At 35.4% G+C, this 24,153-nt stretch overlaps 4 protein-coding genes across 6 annotated transcripts; all 4 read left to right on the forward strand.

Annotated features, from left to right (window-relative positions):
* The first annotated feature begins 1,520 nt into the window (after positions 1-1,520).
* On the forward strand, positions 1,521-6,843 carry LOC103335694 (RING/U-box superfamily protein). Of its 2 annotated transcripts, none has more exons than XM_089054325.1 (5): positions 1,521-1,661; positions 2,489-2,924; positions 5,188-5,234; positions 5,341-6,314; positions 6,576-6,843. In XM_089054325.1, exons 2-4 carry the CDS (start codon positions 2,609-2,611, stop codon positions 6,289-6,291), a joined length of 1,314 nt encoding a protein of 437 aa, XP_088910451.1. In that variant the 5' UTR covers positions 1,521-1,661; positions 2,489-2,608; the 3' UTR covers positions 6,292-6,314; positions 6,576-6,843. The 2 variants fall into 2 exon arrangements, with proteins under 2 accessions (XP_088910451.1, XP_088910452.1); XM_089054326.1 differs by having other exon boundaries at positions 6,609-6,843.
* A 4,501-nt stretch (positions 6,844-11,344) lies between these two features.
* On the forward strand, positions 11,345-12,502 carry LOC103335695 (uncharacterized). The gene is made up of 2 exons (XM_008238721.2): positions 11,345-11,795; positions 11,970-12,502. The coding sequence occupies exons 1-2, from the start codon at positions 11,418-11,420 to the stop codon at positions 12,219-12,221; spliced, it is 630 nt and encodes a 209-aa protein (XP_008236943.2). The 5' UTR covers positions 11,345-11,417; the 3' UTR covers positions 12,222-12,502.
* Positions 12,503-13,939: 1,437 nt separating this feature from the next.
* On the forward strand, positions 13,940-17,944 carry IMPL2 (inositol monophosphatase family protein). Its single transcript, XM_008238722.2, has 9 exons — positions 13,940-14,392; positions 14,772-14,850; positions 15,303-15,397; positions 15,488-15,537; positions 15,969-16,093; positions 16,301-16,367; positions 16,831-16,920; positions 17,334-17,445; positions 17,544-17,944. The coding sequence occupies exons 1-9, from the start codon at positions 14,068-14,070 to the stop codon at positions 17,612-17,614; spliced, it is 1,014 nt and encodes a 337-aa protein (XP_008236944.2). The 5' UTR covers positions 13,940-14,067; the 3' UTR covers positions 17,615-17,944.
* An 859-nt stretch (positions 17,945-18,803) lies between these two features.
* Positions 18,804-24,029, forward strand: LOC107881423 (large ribosomal subunit protein uL14mz-like). 2 transcript variants are annotated; one of them, XM_016795193.2, is made up of 4 exons: positions 18,804-19,024; positions 21,601-21,690; positions 22,182-22,273; positions 23,432-24,029. In XM_016795193.2, exons 2-4 carry the CDS (start codon positions 21,654-21,656, stop codon positions 23,852-23,854), a joined length of 552 nt encoding a protein of 183 aa, XP_016650679.2. In that variant the 5' UTR covers positions 18,804-19,024; positions 21,601-21,653; the 3' UTR covers positions 23,855-24,029. The 2 variants fall into 2 exon arrangements, with proteins under 2 accessions (XP_016650679.2, XP_088909991.1); XM_089053865.1 differs by lacking the exon at positions 18,804-19,024 and having other exon boundaries at positions 21,523-21,690; positions 23,435-24,029.
* The last annotated feature ends 124 nt before the right edge of the window (positions 24,030-24,153 follow it).

The following is a 24,153-nucleotide window of genomic DNA, read 5'->3' on the forward strand; positions in this document are numbered from 1 at the left end:
GCCTTTTGACTTTTATCAATGATATTTCTATCGTTTGGCCAAAAAAAGAAAGATGTTTTTTTTATACAAAATCTAATCTAATTAAATTACGAGGAGGATGATTTGAATTTGGATGCAAAATAGGAAGCATATTCACTCTAGCTAACTTAGCTAAGCCATTATTGCAAAGACAAATGATGTTAATAATGAAAATTCGATTAAACACGCAAATTGTGAAACCTTCTGACCAAATTGACCTTGTTTTATCACTTTTAGTTTTGGGAATTAAATACTGCCAATTAGGAAATGGGATCTAACTTACGTGTAAAGTAATAATTAGAAGGGAATCTAACTTATATTTTGCTTCCTTTCTATTCTTTTGTTTATTTAATCCAAAAAAAGCACTTTCATTAATAAATCAGACACAACTTACATGCAACCAAAATGACAGCGAGACGAGTCTATTATTTTTAAAATGCTTCTTAGGATCTTAGGAGTGGGAGAAACATACTTTTTGTTTTTATTGTAATTTAAGTGGTTAATAACATTTGTCCTTCCATTTAAGGTTTTAGATTTGATTCTCTCGTCCTTTAATATCGCTGTTATTTAATAATACAAGCGATAGTCTAAATTAAAGGGGAAAGAGAGTGTTATCACACACACACACACAACTATATATCATGGGGATTCGAACATGTGACCTCTTGTCTGTAAGTTAAGACTTTTTTTCATTGAGTTAAATCCCGTTGACTTTATATATAAGTTATTAATTGAGCATATCTCTAATTTACTTCTACAAATGACAATGATTTGCGCAACATAAACAAAATCACATACTGTACAAATAATTAAGGGAGTTTCACTAAAACACCCAAAGTGGAGGTTGAAATTATAAAAAAATCCAACACCCAAAAAACTTTATAAACACACCCAAAACCCATCATTACACACACTCAAAACTCATTTATAAACACACCCAAAAAGTTGACTTTGGGGTTGATTTTGGGTGTGTTTCTATGTTTAAATAGTACTTTGGTTTTTTTTATAAATACATGTTTAAGATTGGGTTTATTTATAAATTTGTAAATAATTAATTGAAATTTCTTTGAGAAATTTTTATTTTTATTTTTTGCTTCCTTTTCTTGAGATGGATTTGTTTTTCAATGCTGAATTTAATTATGTGGATACTTTGCTGGAACGTGAAAAGCACGGAATGCGTACTGCGCACTCCGCGTACCCCATAAGATAACGCCCGCCAACCAAAATCTTCCAATTAACTTTGAAACCTTTCGTTAACACAAAAACTCCAAGGTACAACACTTGTCAGCACAATTATCAGCCACTGTTTACTACATTGTCAGTGCAGTACAACTCCATACAGCACGCTTTAATTACTCTAAATCCACAAAAGAAATTATAATTTTCTTATTTTTTTTATAAATATTTAATTCCACTCATCGCGTCACCAAACGCCGTCAGAACAACACGGGGCGCGTTCCAGAACAGCCACCGACGGCGTTACCAAAACTGTCTAAAACGACCTCGCTTCCACCCCTCTTTCTCTTCTTCTGCAACGAACAAGAAGCAGCAGCCTTTCACTCTCTACCTCTCTCTCTCTCTCTCTAAAATTTTATTTCTCTGCCAGGCTCGCTTTCTCTCTTTCCCTCCAGCCTCGTCTCTCTGTGAGTAACTCATTATGCACAGGCTTGCGTTTTGTTTTGTGTGTTTGTGATGACCTTCGCACATCAAAAATGAATTTTGATTATTGTTATTATTTTGTTATTGAATTTCATAGTCTAGGGATTAATTTGGTGGTTTTTATTTTCGAAAATTTGGCGTTTGACTATGAATTCGATATTTCGTGCATAAATTTTGGATCTCTCTGAATGTGTAGTGCCTCAATATTTACTATTTTAGGGCATTTTTTCGATTTTTTGTTTGTTTTAATTTTTGGATTTTGGACTCAATCTTGAGTTTCCTGAAGAGTAGCAGATTGAATCGATACCTTGGTCTCTTTATATTTCTCACACAGTTTTACTGTTTTGTTCTTGGTGTTGTCGGTGTTTTCATTTTTGGTGATGGTTGGTACGGTACCAAACCAACAGTGTGTTGAAGAAAACTTCGAGAATTTATTTTTGTCAATTTTTGAAGCTGGACTGAATATATATATTCACTTAAAGTATTTTTTTGCCCCATTGTTGCTGTCACTGTGTATCCAACTGGGAAAGGGAAGAACTGTGAGATTCATGAAGTGCTTTCAATTGGGTAACCTTTGTTTTCATTTGTTGTTGTTTCCATATGGAAGTGGTCCTCAGTCTGAATTTTCATGTAGATTTTTTCTTTTTTCGTGTTTTGGAGTTTCGGGTTCTTTTTCCTTTCATGATATTGTGTATTGTTGTACAGAAGTAGGGTTTATTGAAATCTATCACTTCATTTTCTGCCCTCTTAAGTTATGCATGTTTATTGTACTATGGATCATCTTCTTGATGGTTTGCTTCTTTTACTGTAGTTGCAGAAGAACAGCTGGTTATGGAGCCAGCTGTATTTGTCAGTTGACTTTTAAGTTGGAGAATGCAAGTTACAGTTGAGGTGTTACAATTGCAAGTTTAAATTTTTGTGTATTTTGAGGATGGGGTCTGCTTGTTGTGTCGCTGCTAGAGACAAGACTATAACAAACAGAGCAAACAGTGAAGTTCTGCATCGCAATATTCGGTATTCTCCAACATGGAGCTTTCGATGGGATAACCGAGTGGGGGTAGCGGGTGAAGAGACTTCTGTGAGTTGGTTTTCTGATGCAATTAGCAGAAACGATGGTTCTGAAGTTAAATTTGAGTCAGCATGTGTATCAGAGGAGGGAAGTCCATTGGTACATTTTCGAAGACATACAGGGCAAAAGTCCTCCATTTCTGAGGGAACTGCTGGCCATGTGAGGACTCCCGCTTCAGGTAATTCTTCTGGCGATCTTTTATTTGATTCATAATTCAATAGTTTGTAGTGTAAGTTTTGGTGACTTTTAGTGCAATCTCGATGCTTAGGTTCCTTGCAGTTTCTAGTCAATATCCCATAAGTGTGATTTGGAATTGAAAGGCAGCAAAAGCAGATGTTGCAGCTGCCATGTCTCTGCATGTTTTCTTATCTAAAATTTATCTCGTACTTTTGAGGTTTCCTACAGTTTTTATAAAAACACCATGGAATGGAACAGAGAAAATGTCTTTTACACACTGTATTTAAAAATCGAAGTCTTATTGGTGTAGCCTGTGCATAACGCCAAGTTTATCCATTGTACATGCAAATCTTGATTAAGAAAAACTAGTTTACATGTTAAATTGATGCATTATTAGTTGGTTTTGGAGTTTGTGGAAGTTTCAGACATAATTTATATGTTTTATAGCGTGTTTCCGTCATTTTATATATCACCCATATTTCCACCGAGATCGATATATCTATCGATATTTCTCTAAAATATAGATTACCGATGTATACACCAAAGTTGAAACTTACATTGTTGATTCTCCCAAAGTTCTTTTTATGCAGCGAAACTACAACTTGGGATCAAAGAGATTACTCTCTACTTTATTGATTGGAGGATTGCAATTTATCTCTTTCTAGATTGTATCTGGACTTCTGCTTCCTGATCATTATATTTGTTCCTGCAAATCGCTCATGCTTTTTGCATGTGCCATCAAACTTGATGATGTGTTTGCATGTAAACCAAAGGACATTGCCAGCATAGTTGCTTTTTAGATACAAGCTCAATATTAACATGAAAGGTCATACTTTGAGCTAAGGTTGACCTTGGTGGGCCATGTGTTACCAAATATGCATTGATAAGAAGGAGAATAGTAATTTGAAAGAAGCACTAATGAAATGGATTACAATTTTATGTGAAGCTGGTGAAGAGGGACCCTGTACGTAAACATAGATGGAAGAAAAGGATCAGTTTATTCCTATTTTGAGATGATCAAGGATTCAAGGGATCATGTGATTTATTGAAACCATGCGGAATAGAAGATAATGGCTGAAATGTGAAATATAGGTGAATGGAAATGCTTAGGAATGGGGTGGTTGCAAACTGTGCAATCAGCATCAAAGGTTAGACTACCTTTTGTCAATTAGATTGGGAAGACGAAGGACACAGTTGGTTATTTCCTGAATAGATCCCCAGACAATAGGATGCGTGTACTTCTAAATATCTCTTTACATGGGTAGGTAGGAGAGTTTTTGTGGGTGTGATCATGTGGGTCAAGAGCTCAGGTTCTGGTTATGCGATGTTGTTCATATTGAGAAGATTTCATGATTACACTTTACACAGTTTTACATTCTTTAGGTGTTCATATTTTTCCAGCTAATGGCCTTTGGGCCTAGCAGCACCTCCTCCCCCCTTAAAAATAAGGGCGAAGGATGGGTTTCAGGGTTCAATTGCTGCTTGTGTTGTGTTCCTGTCGTTTGTCAACATATGTTTTTAACTTTTCCTGATGCATGATTGTAGTTCTAACACTAACCTTCTTTTACTTGTAAGTTTTGAAGCTAAAATCTTATCCGGTTTATAAATACAATGTTGATAATTATTTAGGGATTATCAAAACTGTCTCTTACCTTTTTTTTCTTGGTTTCCATGCCAATGGGATTGCTTTTTCCTTGTTTTGATTTCCTTGTACTGGCCTGCAAGTGGAATAGGTGAGTTGAGTTTTTTGATGCCTATTGCTTTGTCTCAAGGCAAGCTTGTTGCCAATTCCTGTGGTTTAGTACATAATTTAATTCAATAATTTGTTAAATCAATAAAGATGGTTCAATCAATAAGAGAAACTTGATATTACATTAAATATGATAGCTTTTTGTAAAACCATCATATTATTTCCTGGAAAATGTGACTTATATGGAATCACAGAACCTATTTTGTGAACCTTTTTGGCTGTTTACATTCTCTTGCAATTGTGCTTGAAAGCTTAAAAGGGCTGACACATCACACACCCACGTGCACCTTAGTTGTTTTTGTGATGGAAAAGAAATAGAAGACCCTGTACCTCCTGCTTAAGACAGTATTTATTTTTTTGGTTTTCCAAATGATTTAGTATATAACTAAAATAAGGCTGGTTGTCTGTTAAATAAATGGCCTCCTTCAGATTTTTCTTTATTTTGAATTTTCCCTTTTATATTTTAGTTGTTTATAACATTTTTTTCTGATATATTTGTATGTGTCTATGGCAGATCGATCTATTTCAAGAAATATTTCCATGGATGCAAGTCTAGAACAGGTAGATCATATGCAGCTACAGGCACTTTTTGCTATCATTTTAGCACAGTTAATTCGCAGCATTCCACAAATGATATTCTTCTCCTTATTGTTGGATTGTATTGTAGGCAAAGGAATCAACAGAATCCCCTACAGTTTCATATCCGTCCCCGACAAAGTTATCTGTTTCGTTGCCTTCTACTTCCTCGTTGTCTGCATCCCCATTGTCATCCCAATGTCATCTGCCTCCTGCTAGCTCAACGCCATTGAGGTGGCCCCGCTGTTCTCCAGGACATCAGCTATTAAGGCAAGTATCTGATGGCCGAGTCCCAGGAAACAAGTCACCAAACAGCTGCTCAATTTCTGAAGATAGGGCAAGGCTCCCCTCATGGAGCAATGAATCTGCTAGAGGCTCCCGTGGTGGGTCTTCAGATAGTTGGTCTATGCATGCATTTTCTGAGCTCATGGCCACATCTAATAGAGAAAGGTGGTCTTTTGATAGTGAGTCCTTTGGCTTTAATCGTGAGAAGATAACTAGATCCAGTAGCAGAATTTCAGCTTCACCCCCTGTTGATTTGCAGACGTGTGGGGTTTGCTCAAAGCTTTTGACTGAGAAATCTTCATGGAGCGGCCAAAAGATTATTGCAAACAATGAGCTTTCTGTGGTCGCAGTGCTAATTTGTGGGCATGTTTATCATGCTGAATGTTTGGAGAATATGACTCCTGAAATTAACAAGTATGACCCAGCCTGCCCGCTTTGTACTTTTGGGGAGAAACAGATCCACAAGTTGTCTGAAAAAGCATTGAAAGCAGAAATGGACTTGAAGGCTAGAAACAAGAGATCAAGAAACCGGGTGTTAGACCTTGATAGTGATTCTGTTGTGTTTGATCGCTTGAAGAGTAGTGGACATCAAGAAAAGGGCCCTAAGATGGGATCGAGTTCCAGCATGAGAAGCTCCTTGGGAAAGCCTTTTTTGAGACGACACTTCTCTTTTGGCTCCAAGAGTACTCGAGCCCTATCAGAGAATCACTCTACAAGAAAGAAAGGGTTCTTCTGGGCAAAATCTAGCAAGATGTGAGCTAACTTATAGATGTTTGGGAGGTGAGCATATCTGTTTCCCATGTAATATTTCTTGCACCACTTATTCAGTAAAATTTTGTCACTATTCCTTTGGCATACCTATTTAATAAATCTACACTTTCCATACACTCTGGCCATGATTATCGACCTGGTATGTTTAGGATTAATTTCTGTTTGGCACTGAAGTCATCAACTTCAAAACCTCTGAATACGGGAGTTATGCTGCTGATTGGAAACTTTTTTTTGGTTCTTGTTGAACTCAGTATTGTTATTTTTATACAGATTCCAGTGTTGATTCTTCTTTTGCAATCTCAGTTGGATAAAGGATTGCGAAGAGGGCAGTTATCAAGACATTGTAAACATCTGCAACTGCATCTTGACATTCAACAGGGTTAGCTTATGGAGTTACACTGTAAAGAGGAGGAGGGAATATATAGAATAGTGAAAGGAAAAAATAGTGGAATGAAAATGCATAAAAAGACCCCTGTGATCTGATTCTTATTGTTCAAATTTTATTCCTTGCGTGAATCCATACATGAATTTATCAAAATGATAACTTATGTATGTCAGTGGGATGCTGGGTTTGCCTAAAAACACCATATCCCTTCCTATGACTTTCTGTGTTGTGTTGCCATGTAATTTTTCTGCAGGTGCTACCGTTTCCATGATAAAATACACCGTTTGACCTTTCCAGTAGCTTCAAATAGTGGTTAGATCGAAGGTTTAAATGATATGCGTATTCATGGGTGGTTGTATGTATTCAGGGTTTACCTTAACACTTTGTATCTCGCAGGGAGTGTTTCTTGCCATTCGAAAAGAATCATAGAAATTTTAAGATTTTGGTGATAAATGCGCAGAAGAATAGGGAGGAAGATTTTGCACTCCATGTTCTCTTATTAGTCGTTTTCTCCGTCAACTAAAATTTGATTACGAATGTATTCTACGACACCTCGCACCTGATGCTGCTTTCACTTTTTCATGACTTGTTCTGAAGCTTTTCCTGTATGCGAATATCAACTGTTGATGCATAATTCCAGCATCTTACATGATTTGTTTGTGATGTGCTTGGCTATGTTGGGCTGCTATTGGTTTTTGGGCCTCCACCCCCTCTAGTTTCTTATTTTTTCGGTTCAATATATTCTTTTATTTACAGAGAAAAAAAAGGATGCAAGTCTAGGTTGAAAATTGAAAATGATGGGAAGAAGAAACCCTTAAAATTTTAGCCCTAGATGGCGTTTTATAATCCTAATCAACCCAGTTTCACTCCTAAATTACCAAAATTAAGCCCTAATTTCACTCACCCATAAAATTAACATTTCAATGAGAAATGCAGTTTGATACATATGCAAAATAATTAGAGATATTTAGTGATATACCCATTCTTAGCACTAATATTATAGATAAGCCATACACAATTGAATTTTTATAAACAAACCCAAAAAATAACCCCAAAAACAACTAGCCTTATTGAATTTAATATTGATTATTAAATTACTTTGATGCCCTATTGAGTATTTTGGGTATTTTTATGAGATTTTGGGCTTGTTTTAAGAAATTAATTGCAATTTTGTAATTTATAAAAAATTAAAAACCTATTTGTTATGTTGTAAATGGACTTTGGGTGTGTTTTTAAAGTCCATTTCATATGAGGTATTTTTATAATTTGAGCCCCTATATTGGGTATAATAGTGAATCTCCCAAATAATTAATCAAAAACGCAAAAAGAAAATCATATGCACATATGTCACATAGCTATTGGTAGAAATGTAGGAACTCATACTTACATGGTAAGGAAGGAAAGAAGTATTTTCCTTAAGTTAATTGAAGATGATAAAGATGATAACACCATTTACAATTAATAAGTTGGTATTTTCCAAATGTCACAAAATAGAGTGTTCATAACGGTGGGCATCTCATCCGAATTATCCGCGTACCGATCGTACCGTACCAACGGTTTGGTTTAGTTTGGTTAAATAATTATTTTTTAATTTTAATTATTCCGATCCGTACCGAGATATTTGGTTTGGTTAACGGAACAATATTTCTAACCCGACAGAAACCTGTACCGATCCGATATTTATACTTATTCTATTATTTAAATACAAAATAAGAAACTAAAGATAAATATAATCAGCCCTTAGTATTACTTCTTTATCACCATTGTATCACTGCTTTATCACTCGGGTACTGTAGCACTTTTTGGTCAGAGATGAATTTATGAATTTCCTATGTTTTTCAGTTTCGACATTTGTCCCCTTTTTTACTTGTAACTTTCCAACCGTTGATCCAAATTTTATTTTCTTTATATAGTTGGATTCAGCATTAAACACTAAAGAATCCTTCGCGAAAAAAAATGTCAAAATCATTTACATAAATGTAGAGAATTCAGTAAAAATAACATTCAAATGTTCAAACAACAAACACAAGTGGCTCTCATTACATCTTGAGTATATATTGAATGATATAGTGACTAAGTTATTTGATTTCATACTTGGATGAATTAGACTATTGAATTTTTATATTTTACAATGATAATTTTGTATATTTGTTCAAGAACTTATGTTATGTGAAAGTATTATAAATTGTATTTTTATTAGTATGTTTTTATTACGGTACTATCGGCGTACCGAACCAATCCAAACCGAATATTAGGTTAACCGATCCGAAGTCTTTGGTTTGATTAACAGAAGAGAAAATAGTCTACTAAAGTCTTTGGTTTGGTTAATGGAAAAGTCTTCTACCGTTCTGAACCGATCCGTGCCCAAGCCTAATTCACACAATGCATGTTTATTTCGTAGCACGATCATATTATGTATATATGCACGAAATCAGTATTTTCTTGGCAGCATATGTTTGTTAACAAGATGAACGATAAAATCATATAAGCAGTAATGAAATTGGAAACTTCTTTTAGTATTTATTATATATTATCTTATTGGTCCCCATTCGTTTATTTGTTATATTATATTCACTGGGTTGAAATTAGGGTGAGATGTTGGGGAGAACTAAAACATTTTTTTACTTTTTTTTACATGGACTAGTAACTTTCTGAACCCAAAGGCAAAAATCTGGGTACTGGAATCATGTCCATTCAAAACACAATTTAGTAATTCAGATTCGACATCTTCAAGCTTCAAACCAAGGAAAAGTCATGACACATAGAAGCCAATAAAGATTTGTTCCTGATATATTTCAGAGATGTTGACTAATAATAACCAAGTCCCCAAACCCCACAGACGAACCACAACATGTGTATGTTGAAGGGGAAAACTTTCTTGCCAAACTGTGGGTGTCGCTGGCCAGTTTTAAAAATTAGTTGGGATTCAGCTAGCTAATTGCCATTCTTGGACACGAAGAAGCATACAATTTTTATTTTTCTTTACTGTCAAATATGCATGTGATTAAGATGGTATCAGAGCGGGTCGATTAACTGGGCTTGAAATATTGATCCTTTACCTTTATCCCTTATTGAATGATTTCTTAAGTTTATTAATTAGTGCAAATAAGTACATATCACTGCACTCATTTCTTTTGGATGAAATGTCACCGCACTCAGGGGCGGCCTGGGGTGGCGCAAGTGGCGCCACCGCACAGGGCTCTCGATTCTTAAGGGCCCCCAAAAAAAAATTTCTTTATATTATATATATTAATATTATATAAATTGTATATATAGTATAGAGTGCTACACATTTGCACAAGGGCATGTCTGGTGGAGTTGGCTCCAACGCTTCTCCATTTAACGTATCGCTAGAGTTTGATTCTTGTTGAAGTCAGTATATTTGCTGTTTTTTAATTATTATTTTTGCATTATAACTAAAAATTTTACATAATTATTAAATTAAAAAAAAAAAGAAGAAGAAAGAAAGCCTTGAGATAGAAGGAAACATCAAAGCTAACCACAGGAGGAGTATATATATATATATCCCCCAAACACTTTCTACTCCGATCATTCTTTTAAATTTTTTTTTTTTTGAAAAAAGTTTTCACTTCTAAGAAAAGTACTTTTTTCATTCAAAACAAAACAAAAAAAAACTTCATGGTTTCTTCTTTCTTTTAAACTCTGATTTTCTGGTAAGTAATCATCATCATTCATCAATCTCTCTTTCGATCTTTTTTCAATCCTTTGACAATTTTAGTTATTCTTTCAATTTCAGGAATTTCAACACTAAAAAGAGAAAACCATAATTCCTATATTCATAAAGAACACTCAAAATCAAATAGTCAGATTCAAATTTCAAGAATTTGTGTGCAACTACTCTTTAATTTGTGATTGCCAATTTTTTTTTCCTATTAAACACAAATTGCTTATTGAAGGCAGCAAGGGACCTTGTAGGGGCACAATGAGCTTATTTTTGTACCAAACATTTAATTTTATCAAATATAAATATTTAAATTTTTATGAATTTGATTTCTGATTGTCATGACATATTTATTCATGACTTTTAGTTATAAAAAAATTGTTTATGACATTACGTTATGGCAAATTTTTATTTATAGTATTTTCGTATTAGTTTATGTGAAGCCTCAATCTAAGTTTGCACAGGGCCTTCAAAATCTCAGGGACGGTCCTGACCGCACTCATAATTAGTTAGTTAGTTGGTTATATTTTCTCAATACAAAAACTCCATTTCTAACCTTGCTTATTCAACCAATCCAATTGGACCAAATCTTAATTATTTTTCTCAAAAATTTAACTCTTAAACCCTACCCTTGTCTGCTTAACCTGAATGAGTAAATTACCCGCTAAGAAACAGACATCCGGATCATGCTCCTATCATGCTCCTCCTCCGCTAGGTATTCATTCATTCATATCCCAACCCAAAACCCACAACCATGACAAGCACGTGTCACCCAGACAAGATAACACGTGGAAACCTTCATCTAACGTGGCAACGCATGCTCTTAATGGCATTGTCTGGGCACTGTCATGCCACGTGTCAGCACACAGTGACATGCAAGATGCCACACTCATATCTCCACCGTCATTCATTTTCCCTTTAAAAAAAGGCCTAACGCCATCGAACTTAGTTCAAGTTCCAACATCTATAGAATATAGCAAGGCTTGCCATTTCTGATTTCTTACTTCGATCGAGGCTCAGCTCTTTCTGGAAAAAAAATACCCAAATGGCTCAAATTCGTGATGAGTATGGAAACCTAGTGCAGCTCACAGATGAGCATGGCAACCCTGTTGAGTTGACAGACGAGCATGGAAACCCTATGCACCTCACGGGTGTAGCTACTAGCACGGAAACCGAAACCGGAACATACACCGGTTCCGGTGTGCATGTTCCAGGATCTGGGACCACGGGTGGATACGAGGAGCATGGTGGCGCGTTGGGTGCCGCTGGAGTTGCGACCGAGCTTGGAATGTTTGGTGATAAACAAACAAGTGATCAATCTCATGGGTATGATGGTGGTCTCGGTGAGCACCGACAACAACAGCCCCACTACGGTGGTGTTACTGGTGAAGTCCGCCGTTCTGGCAGCTCATCAAGCTCTAGCGTAAGACTTTTTTTTCTACATATATATATATATATATATCTGTACATATTAATTTTGCTAATTTTTTTTGTAAATATATTGCGATGCATCTTCTAACCGAAGACTAGGCTTGCATGTTTTGATCAATGTTTACTTTTCTTTCTTGATCTCTTCCCCTCGGTTGGTTGGTTGTAGTCTGAGGAGGATGATGGGCAAGGTGGGAGAAGGAAGAAGAAGGGACTGAAGGATAAAATAAAGGAAAAATTGACTGGTGGGAAGCACAAGGACGACGCTCAGCAGCAAGCACACGGACATGGACAAGAGCAAGGACAGGCACACACCATAGCCGTCGGCACCGCCATCACAACCACAGCGACAACTGAGCCGGAGAAGAGGAGTATGATGGAGAAGATCAAGGACAAGCTGCCTGGTCATCACAGCCACTAAATTATTTATTAAGATTAATTGTGTGTGTTGGTGGTTAATTAATTGTGTGGAGTTTGTTGTGAGCCTATTAGGGGCAATGTAATAAAGAGGTTGCTTTTGGAATTGTGTAGGGAAGCTGTGCTGTACATGTTAGATAGTGTGCTGAATTTCATCACCGCAATGGTTTGCTTTGTGAAGTTTTTATAATCACATCATGATCGGCAGTAATCATGTTCTTGTTTTTTTACTTTCCAGTAAACCACGTTCTTCTGTTTTCATCAGTGGTGAGGGTAAAATATATTGGCCAAATTTATTGCAAAATTTCGAACATACTGCTCCAATTGATAGCTTTTAAATTCGAAATATACAGCTCCAATTCATTGCTAATGCTAAGCAGTAGTCTTCATCAACCAAATGGATCAGGAAAAGTCTTCATCAACCAAATGTTTTCCTCAACCAAATGGATCAGGAAAACTTTCCGTCTTTGAAATTCAATGAACAGATTGACTAATTCTCCAGTGGGAATTTACAAAGAAATTGGTATAAGCAAATGATTGTTTCATCCCAAAATTACAAAGAAAGAAAGATTACAAAGACAGGATAAACACAGAGAGAGAGAGAGAGGGGTAGGTTAGAGAAAAGAGAGATGAGAAAGGAGGGGATCAGTTTAACGTCAATTTAGGAGGAAAAGGCCAAAAAAAGAAGCTGATGTGGCCTAAGGCAAAAAAAAGAAGCTGATGTGGCCTAAGACATAGGTAATAACGTCTGTTGGAGCAAAAGTTAGGAACTTACTGTTGCCGAGATGGCTTATCAATAATGATTGGATTATTTGAATGCTCCAAAATTTACTAAATGCACGAAAACGCACGCTTCTTAAATATAAAGGCTCGGAATACATTGTCACATTATAAATTTGGTTGACCGTTCAAATTGCCGTCATAAAACGAATTAGCGGAACTATCGGTTTGATTTTACCAATTACTTCTGCACATACGAGAGGCTTTTAAAAAAAACAAATTTATTTTAAAATTAAAAATTATAATGGGTAGTTGTGTTCATAAAAATAGGATTCATTATCTAATTTTTCTTTTAATTTTTATTTTTTCTTAATGTGAAAAAGTGTGAATTTATCATATTATCCTCATTTAATTAATAATTTCAATTCTTACTATTTGCATTAACCAATGATATTTTTTTTGATATTTTGAATGTTTTATCATTCTCTACCTTTTGATATATATAGATTATGATGTGGGCATCCAATTGAATAAATTAAATCGGCCAATTCATACCGTAACTAATAATTGATTGGTTTGGTTTTGACCAAGAAAATGCCAAATGGATTTGACCCCTATCTTTACATGAAACCATCCGATCTCATTCAAGATAGTTTGCTTTATGATGTTTTGTAATATCTGAGTTCAATACATCCCTTTTCTGTAAGGGAGTTATAGCTTAGGTTGTTAAGAGTTTATGACGTTTTGTAATCTCTCGAGTTCAATACATCTCTTTTTCGTAAAAGAGTTGTAGCTTAAGTGGTCAAAAGTATTTGAAGTATGTATCTGAGGTCCTAAGTTCGATCTCTCATTTCCCAAATATCGTTCATATCAGAATATATTGCTTTTCTTAAACTAAAAAAAAAAAAAAAAAAACTCACATGATTATTATGTGTGGTGGTCCACATAATATTTATGTGGATCTAACGGCGCAAAACACGTCAACCTCCACTCTCTCTTTTCTCTAACCACCAAAACCCCCAAACTTGAGTTTTCTCACTTCTTCAGCAGCCTCGCACTCCATTTCACCACCACTGTCTCTCTCTGCTCTCTCCCTTTCCCGCCTACTTAAACCTCTCAACAGTCACCAAATGCTTTCACAGGTTCCCAAACCCCTCTCCTTCTTCCAAAACCCATCGCCCCCAATTCCCATTCCCAATCCCTCCACTCCCACTCTCCGCTTCTCAACTCCCAAGCCCTCACTCTCACTCCTCCGCCTCCCTCTCTCTCCTCGCCGGCTCACACTCGCAATGGCCTCCGATCCCGGCCGTCCAGACTCCACCGTTCCGCTCCCGCCCAAAAGTTTCGAGCTTGATCGATTCGCTGAGGTTGCCAACAAGGTAGCCGATGCCTCTGGTGAAGTCATTAGGAAATTCTTCCGTCAGAAATTTGACATTCTCGATAAAAAAGATTCCAGTAAGTTTGAATTTGTGTGCGCGTATATGCTTTGTTTATTTTTTTGGTGAACCTATATGCTTTGTTTGGTTGCTGAGAAAGTTGAGAAACTTAGAAGTGGACAGAAGCTTTTTAATAACGTTAAATTTGGAAGTAAGAGGAATGTGAGTAAGCTGGAGAAATTAGGAATGTTGGATTCAATTGCTATAGCTCTGTTGGTTTTTGAGGAAATGTAGGAAAAGAAAAATCACAATTTGAATGTTGAGTTTTGTGCTGTTTTGCTTTATAAAATAATTGAGAAAAAATTGAATTGTTTAAGCTGACTGAGTTAGTGATTGGTGTGGACTACAGTATAGGAAATTTTGAGTCATTGATTTCCTTATTTGTTGTTTTGATGCAGGCCCTGTGACAGTTGCAGATCAAACAGCGGAGGAAACTATGGTTTCGATTTTATTAGAGAATTTTCCTTATCATGCTGTGTAAGTTTTGTATGTAAATAGATCATTTTCCAAGAATTTCTTTTGGTTGCAAAAAAATTGGAGGGTTTAAGTTGAATTGAATTGGTAAATTTCGAGTCTTTAGGTTTACAGCTGTTTAGATCCCATAATGTGACAATTTTTTAGACCTAAAATAAGCTAAAAGGAAATGTTTTTAGGGCCCTAATATGTTGTTCTGGTTTTTAACATTTTTGGTCCAATGCTTTCGTTTTTATATTGAATATGACAAGTTGCGCTTAAGCTATGGTAAGTAGTTTTATAGGATAGACGAGTGTAGGCTTCTCATTTACTGTTTCCATTCTTTACCGTCCTTGTCCGGCTATTTCCTTCACAACCCCATGGAACACATAAGAGAAAATTCGATTTTTCTAAACAACCATGAATTTCTATATATGTTGTGGTATTGCTAAAGTAATTGTGGAGAAAAATTGCAGTTATGGAGAGGAGAATGGGTGGAGGTGCAAAGAGAAGGCTGCAGACTATGTATGGGTTTTAGATCCAATAGATGGAACAAAGAGCTTTATCACTGGTATTGTATTTTTTTGTTAAAGAAAGATTACTGTCTTGAAATAAGTGTTCTGCAAATTTTACTTTGTTGAACCTGCACTTTTTTCCCCAGGAAAACCTGTGTTTGGTACTCTCATTGCTCTGCTACAGCATGGTAAACCAGTAAGAATCATCTGCTACAACATGCATAAAATAAAAACAGGCGTATTTCTATTATTTTTTATATTTTAAATAAAAGTGAATATGTAATATGATTATATGCTCAAGAAAAAACTTTTTTTTCTTCTCCGTTATTCAACACTTGGGATCAGAATTCTGAAATGAAAATTAAAAATCGTGTTAGAGAAAGGAAGAAAATGGGTACCATCGTCACTTCAGCACTTGTCAGTTCAAATTTATTTTTGTATCCATTTTTGCATGCAATAGATGTTTTATTGGAGTAAACATGCTCATTTGTGCCCATTTAAAAACTTAGTTTTTGTCCCAGTTACTTGACTGAATTTTTTCACACTGAGTTAGATAAATGCATAAGAGTTCAAATTTAAAGATTATATCTACTTTCTTCTTGAACTGATACCTATTATTTCACCCAGATTCTTGGCATAATTGATCAGCCTATTTTAAGAGAAAGATGGGTTGGGATGAGTGGAAGGAAAACTACATTGAATGGGCAAGTAGTGTCTGCACGCAATTGTGCAAATCTGGCACAGGCTTATTTGTAGGTTTTTTCTCTTTTCCTGTGATATCTATTTTATAGCTAGAAAGTGGTTCTGTGGAAAGCAAACCACGTCTATCAAGCATCATGACTTTTATTGTGAGAAAGTAATTTGTTGGCATCCAGATCTTGCCAGGGATATATAAATTTCTTTTTCTGTCTTTGTCTTTGGGGATTTCTCTTATGTGTTCTAATTATTCCCGTGATTAGGTACACTACAAGCCCACATCTATTCAGCGCAGAGGCAGAAGAGGCATTTATTCGTGTTAGAAATAAGGTAAGTTCTAATGAATCCATAAAGATCGGGGTTCAACATTAGGTGACATGTAGAATACTGCCGTGTTTTTAATATATGATCTATGTGAGAAAATCTGACTCAGTCAATAAGGATTACCTGAAAGGAAAATGGGGTGAGCAAAAGTTGGGCAGTGTTACTGTTTTGGTCCTTGCTTTGTCCAAGTCTTTTACTTTTTGTGGTGTTCCTATGCTTTGGGGATAATCTGACCCAATTTCGCATTGTGACTCGATGCCAAGCAGTATTGAGATCAAATAACTTTACTAAAACAGATATGTGAGCGGCATTTCTTAGAATGTGATTAACATTTGGAAATTTAATGTGAAATTTGACTCCTAGGTCCCATCCAACATCTTTTCCAGCAGTTATTTTCATCTTAAATATTTGATATTTGTGTTTCTTATAAAATAAAAAGAATATTAAGAATTCCATGTTTGGTCTACAGGTTAAAGTACCACTGTACGGCTGTGACTGCTATGCCTATGCTCTTCTGGCTTCTGGTTATGTGGATCTTGTTGTTGAGTCTGGTCTCAAGGTAAGCTGAACTCTTTGTTGTTAAATTGTATATATGCCTAATGTATCCAGTGATGCACTCTTCTCTTGGGAGTGTCTGTCTAGCCATGAAAATGGCTCATTCCCCATGAAGGGTAAGGGCAGAACAATCCGGGGATGCCTAGTGTACGGCATGAGTGGTAGCTATTGTATCTTACTCTCTGGTTGAACTAGAGGGGAAACATAAAACAGAAGGGACTTGTTATTTCTGATGATGCGTTAGGTTACCTACAGATATGCATTTTTCTTTTCTGCTGCACTTTAATGCCTATTTGTTACAATGAGCTGTCAAGTCCATGCATAACTCTCGTTGCATTTGTCATCTGTGAATTATACTACTGTATTAGATAGAATTCATTGCTTTTATCTAACAAAAATCTCATACTATTTTGTCAGCCATACGATTTTCTTTCACTGATACCTGTGATAGAAGGTGCTGGAGGTGTTATAACTGATTGGAAGGGACATCAGCTTTATTGGGAAGCTTCTCCAAATTCACATGTGAAAAGTAGGTTATGTAGTTTAATATTGTTATTTAATTAATGTGCCGTATAGCACCTGCAAGATTTACATAAATCAGCAAATGGTTTTTGGTGTGTTCCCCAGGTTTTAATGTAGTGGCAGCTGGAGATAAACAGATTCACCAACAAGCTCTAGATTCATTACAATGGCAATGAATAGTTGCATTGTCGATTATCATATAGAGGATGGTACGATGCTTCTGTTTGTCTTTCCAAATCTTCAAGGTTCATACAGCAAGAGCCAAAGATGACATCAGGGAGCTAGGTGGATTAATAATAGGTGAGAATAGAAACGCAAAAGGTGGAGAGCTGAATTTATTATCTCTGTATGATTCTGGTTTGCAAGGGTAGGTTTGTTTGCTGGCATTTGTTCACGGCCCCAGCTTTAGTTGTGAAATAAAAGAGCCCGAAAGTGCCCTCATTTTGCCGTATGTTTCTTCTAGAATCAATTTGCTTCAACAACCAAAAAGGAAATCTTTGATATCAGATGTTATTGCATCTGTCCAACGATGCTTTTGTTGAAAAGCATCATCTTTCAACTCAAAGCATTATTGTTTGAAGGTATCTCGTTGTTTGAGCGTGCCTTTTTAGGTACTAATTAAACAGAGGAAAATAAAAAGATAAGCATAAGGGTAGACCTCCTTGTCTACCTCAATTGTGATTAACGAATTTTTACTCACCATGTCATAATCAGAACCGTTTACTTTCTAAATCATAATATAAAGATAATCTCAGTAGTCGTTTAGTAATTCATACATATCGGATAAATCAATGATTTTTGTAATAATTAAGATCCTTATGATAAATCGTATATATATATATATTAAATGATCTTCAATTTAATCGGTTTTGTGAATAGATTATTTTTATTTTTATTTTTAGAAAAGATGATATTTCATTAAACGCATAAGAAACAAAACATGATAAGAAAATCCAATTAAATACGTAATCATATTAGAGGGCCAAGACCAGATGAAGAAATCCAATTAATTACATAATCGTAATTAGGGGCAATTTTGTCATTAGTTTTGTGCATATATGATCTTTAATAGTGATTTAAGAAATTAATAGTTCAAATTATGACATAATCATCATTGGACATCCATCATCATAGATAACCTAATCATCATTGGACAATTCTGTTGGAATCAAATTACGTTTCACTCAAGTGTCACGATATACTTATTTTTTGCATAGCATGATCATTTAATGTGTTATTTCACAAAACTCTGCATTTTCTGACATGGATAAATGGCAAAAGCATGACTTGATGCTTCTTTTGATATATTTCAATTCCCCTTTCAAAGAAAATCCAAGAAAAAGGAGAGAGTTAGATATACTTTCTACAAGTACATTTTTTTCTTTTCTTATTGCCTTATGTTTGTTATTTCTTTTTGTACTTTTCTTCTTGAGTAGGAACATTGTGAGATGGTGGGGAAAACCAAATCTATTTTGGCTCCAGATGCAGAGGTGGGGAGTGGAGGCAGTAGGTTTTGGTGGGACCAGAACATGAAGTTGCATGAACTGAAAATATACAAGACATCATTGGAGGACCGGAGTCATTTGGTGAGTTTTTAATGATGTTTAATGACGACATTGCTCCTCATTGGTGCTTCAAGGTTTTAACGGCAAACGTCACCCAAGATACAACAATCTATCTCTACTGATACTAGTACTCCAAACCAGTGGAACCATGAACATAGACTAGTGTTTGAACTGTCTGCCAATATGAGACTCAATTTTAGTGACAAATTTAAGACTCATGAATGGAATTAATAAAAATGATGTAGTGTACTTCTCTATTTACAAATAATGAAGAGTCAATTCCCAAAGTATGTGATTTAAGATATGCATTGTTTCAAACTTGAAGAGTCACATCTTTAAGAATTTAATTTCCATTTAATAACAGAAAACTTAATAAATTTTCCAGCAATTCCCCACAGAAATTGAAATTGGCTCAACAATATGCAAAACTAAAAATGCAAACACTTGAGAAAGTTTGATTAGAAAGATACATCACGATAGGTAGCTTTTGGCCTTGAACCTTCCCTAGTGAAATACCATTGAATTTACTTGGCTAATCAGTGAACATGATGTCTTCTGTTCAACTGTTTGTGTAAACTCAGACTATAGTACTCACACAATACCCCGCCATACACATCTTGTTCTAGGTTGTGTCTTTGTGGCCTGGACAACTCTCTGTATTCATGAGTGCTTTAGAGGATTTAGCCTTACAAAATTCTCATAGAGACGGCCCATTTCATACTCATACATGTGACTTCCTATTAGGAGTATCCCACAATACACCACTTGAATTTCCAAACTAGAGGAAAAGTTCGTTAGAGGTACAAGTCCTCAATGTTCTTGCCGACGGAAAATATAGAGAGAGAAAGAGCCTGAGTTAATGAAGTTTTGATTTTAATTTAGTAGTGGGGAGTTACATTCTACTTGATCAACACAGTCAGATCTATTTTTGACTCTAAACAAAAAGAAATCAAACATTAAACTTATCAATTCAAATAATCGAAACATAATTCAGCTCAAAGATTCAATTCTTGCAAGCAAAAACCATCATATATTGCTTGAATTGAATCATCTAACACTCTCATGGCAGGTTTAGAAACGCAATATTGAGCATCTTCAATTTTGAAATATCAACGAAGCACAAGCTTTCTGTGAGAACTGATTTGCACAAACTAAATAAAATGTCTTATGTGACCTAAAATAAGAAGAAGAAAAAAACAACCGAGTTAGACAGGGAGAGTGGGCAGTTGGTGAAATGGCTCGATTTGTTGGATCGTGGAGCCAAAAAAAGCTTGCCCTTTCAAGCTTATTGAACCTCAAACTATGTGAACGGGTCTAGTATATGAAAAGTATATTGATTTGCATATCAGTAATTTCAGTTTCGAACTCTCATAACACTTTTGTGTGTGAGAAAGTCCCCCTACTCCAATATCATACACATAAGTGTTTCTTCACCCATCTTGATTGAGGGTATTTTCGGCTCTTTGTGTGCTACAGCCCACGAGTAATTATCTCCTTACATAGGCATAAGATCTATGTTTCCACATTTTCTAAATGAGTTATTTTCACTTTTTTGTTTAAGAAACTTTTCTACCAAATACCAATTGATTGTATAAATGTTTTGGGAAAACAAAACCAATTAATTGTAATTTCCTGTTATTAAAAAGGTTTTTACCAATCGTTTCTGTTCAGTATCTAAATTACAATGCATCCCAATTTAGTCTTTAATATAAGTTATGTCTAGATTAAATTTTGTTAGAACTTACATAGTTAATTAGTAATTTAGAACTTATATGTTTTTTTGTCATATTTGTCCTCCGCGGGAGTGCATAATTGCATATTTGATATGTACTTTGTATTATATATGATTTTTTTGGGGGGGATGCTTGTTAGTGATTGTATTTGGGTATTCATCTGTACACTTGTTTAAATTTTGATGTACAAGTATATGTACAGTTCATGTACGCATATACGGTCCGGTCTATGCGATAAATGGTTTACGGTTTTAAATTTTGAACGAAAAATACAGTCAACTAACTTGTTACACTACAATTATTTGCTAGTGGTGAAACAATTCTGTCATTATATAGGTCTTTAATTAGCATTGATATTTTTCACATAATATTGTCCAGATTTCTGAATATAATATCGTGTACTTTAAGATGTTTTTAGGGCGTCAGAAAATCATGTGCCGGTGTGTATATCTTTTTCATCCACGCCTTTTCTTGTTTCATATTAATAGAGCCCTTATGACGCTGCCCAAAGCCTGCAGCCCACTCAACGATGGTCTTCTTCAGGAAAGTCTGTCCTCCTCCTCAGGATTTGATTGAGATCTTGTGATCTTTGTAAGTATAGGTGTAACAAATGGGGCAAGATTTTGACCCCAAAAAAAAAAACCAAATAGGGCAATATGCTTGGGATCCAAGTAAAATTTCCCATAAATATGTAGACGGCCTCTCCTGTATAATTAAATACCTTTTGCTTATTTTGGAAATAAAGTTAATCCAATTCACATGTAAAACTCTGACACTTATTTTTTGAAAACTGGTAGGTATAGTGAATTAAAAGCTTTGAAAACATTTTTGAAAGAATTTTATTTGACAACATTTTCTGCACAGCCGAGCAGAGCATAGAAGAAAATTTGGTTCAAAGTAAAAGCTTCTGAGAAGGAATGGCTGCAGGTTTAGCTTCGAAGTGTTCGCGCGGCGGTATGTGATTTTGCATTGGGATTTTTGAGTGATCTGTTCGTTTTATTTGTGTCACTTGCCCAAGTATTAGACTCTAAATCTCCATTGAATTAGTGTTTTGACTGCTTGATCTGAAAAACGATATGCCCCATGTTTCAAAATTTGCTCTTTCATGTTTTTTCTGGTTCTCTCTTGCATTTTATATCTGCTTTTTGCTTACTGGCTTCGTATAATTCAAACAATACTAGTTTTCTCGAAGTCTCTTGTTCATATCTCTCATCGAAAGGTGCTATTCGATAATGTCTATCAAAAGGTTTATATATCTTGTTCATATCTGTTCCATTTTATGAATTTTTTTCTGAGAGATAAAAAAACGTACGGATGTTTAGTTATCTGATCCAACATTATATCTCAGTTTCCTGGATAATAATTTTTAGTATTTTTTTCTGTAATTATTCTCTTCCCTATTTTACTCACTGCAATCTATTCAATCTTCTGGAAACAAACCCTAGTGGGTCGTTCATTGATGGGGGGGCTTGGCAATAACTTGTCTGGCTTATTGAGGACATCACATGATATGACATGCAGCCCTTTCTTGTCTCAGGTCAGTGTGTGCATCTGATATTTCTTTGAAGATTATAACTATGATTAGGAAATATATTCATTGAATCTTTATTAGGATCGTTTGGGTTGAAGTGAGGATTAAATCTGACTAGAAAAAAATTTGCTTGGTTTTCGTACAAAATGTTTTACTGGATGTTTAAAATCTTGAATATATATTATTTTTTAGTACAATTGATAGTCTAAATTACGGGGTAAGAGGATATCTCTCTCACATACACTACCATGATGCCATGGGGTTTCGAACACGAGCGGAACTACCTAGTGGGCTACACTAGGCTGTAGCCCAGGTAGCTTTTTCAAAAAGAAAATATTCAACCTATATAACCCATTGATTGAGAATATTATCTTGTGGCTTCTTGGCAGTTTTTCACAAAAAAAAGTATGCAAGTTTAAAGTTCCACATAAAGAAATAAATATCCTAGTATCCTAATTGGTCCCACATAATAAAGTATCCTCGATTATAATAAACTATGTCAAAATAAAAAATATACAGGTGAAATTTAGCCTAGCAGCTGTCCTAAAAAAAAAATACATGCTCCTTTTTGTATTCTTTGTTACAAAAGACTCATTGGTAAAATTCTTATTCCTAACTCTCCAATTTTAATATTTTCATTGATATGTCTCAATGAAATTCACTTTTTTACGAATAAGATGAAATGAAAATGTCACAAAGATATCATTTGATAGATAGGTTGATTTGCAACAAGATGGATTCATATGACAATAACAAAATATTTCAATTCTCTCAAGGATCTCAGGGAACAACTTCAATAGATACATTTTCAATTATGTTGTTAAACATATATTCATTTTGATAATATTTTTTTTTTATTGCATCTAATATGTATTTGTTTTATGTTAAATCTTATGTGAAATTAGTCAATGTAGCTATAAATTGCATTGTTTATATAATTTAATGTTATACTTTTGTTTTAGCCAAAAAATTTAGCTACCCCACCCTTCGAAAAATTCCTGGTTCTGCCATTGGTTTCAAACCCGAGACCACTAGTTTACAAGTCAAAGCCTTTTTTAATTAGGCTAGACGCCGTGGTCGAAATCTCAATTAGATAAAATATCAACTCGTTTATTACATAGTATTGACAGGAGCTTGAATTGTTGTTTTTGTGCACTTTTACAGCAGCAAAGGACCTTCATACAGATGGGGACTATTCTCCAAGTCGCAGACAACTCAGGGGCGAAAAAGGTGAGGTGCATACAAGCTTTGAAAGCAAGCAAGAAGGGGGCAAGATTGGGAGACACAATCGTTGCATCAGTAACGGAGGCACATCATTTCAATGCCAAGATCGAGCGAAAACATCAGAAAGAAGAGAAGAAGAAAATAACGGGGAAAGGAGCCGTGGTGTATGCCGTGGTTGTTCGTGCTGCCATGCAACGAGGCCGTTGTGATGGGAGCGAGGTCAAGTTTGATGACAATGCTGTGGTGCTTGTTGACAAGAATAATAGGCAGCCGCTTGGGACTAGAGTATTTGGACCCGTCCCGCATGAGTTGAGGAAGAAAAAGCATCTGAAGATTCTTAGTTTGGCGCAGCATGTTGCCTGAAGTCAAGATGCACAATGGGACGCAGGAACGCTTATATCTCAAGCAATGAGGTGTTAAATCGGAATAAAGTTTGGTAATCACGATTTGGCTTGAATTTAGAATATTGAACATATTGGCCAAGGATTTGTTCATTGCAAAATTCATGATCAAAATTCCCAGCAAAATTCATGGCTTACTAATTCCACGAGTAAAAGCCACATGTTCATTGCGAGGATGAATATAAACAAAAGTATTACAATCAGAAATAGGAATTTTTGAATGCATACATGGATTCCTAAATATGCTAAACCCTTTGATAG

The sequence above is a fragment of the Prunus mume genome, linkage group LG6 (assembly GCF_029339155.1).
Source record: "Prunus mume cultivar Tortuosa linkage group LG6, ASM2933915v1, whole genome shotgun sequence".
Classification (NCBI taxonomy): Eukaryota; Viridiplantae; Streptophyta; class Magnoliopsida; order Rosales; family Rosaceae; genus Prunus; species Prunus mume.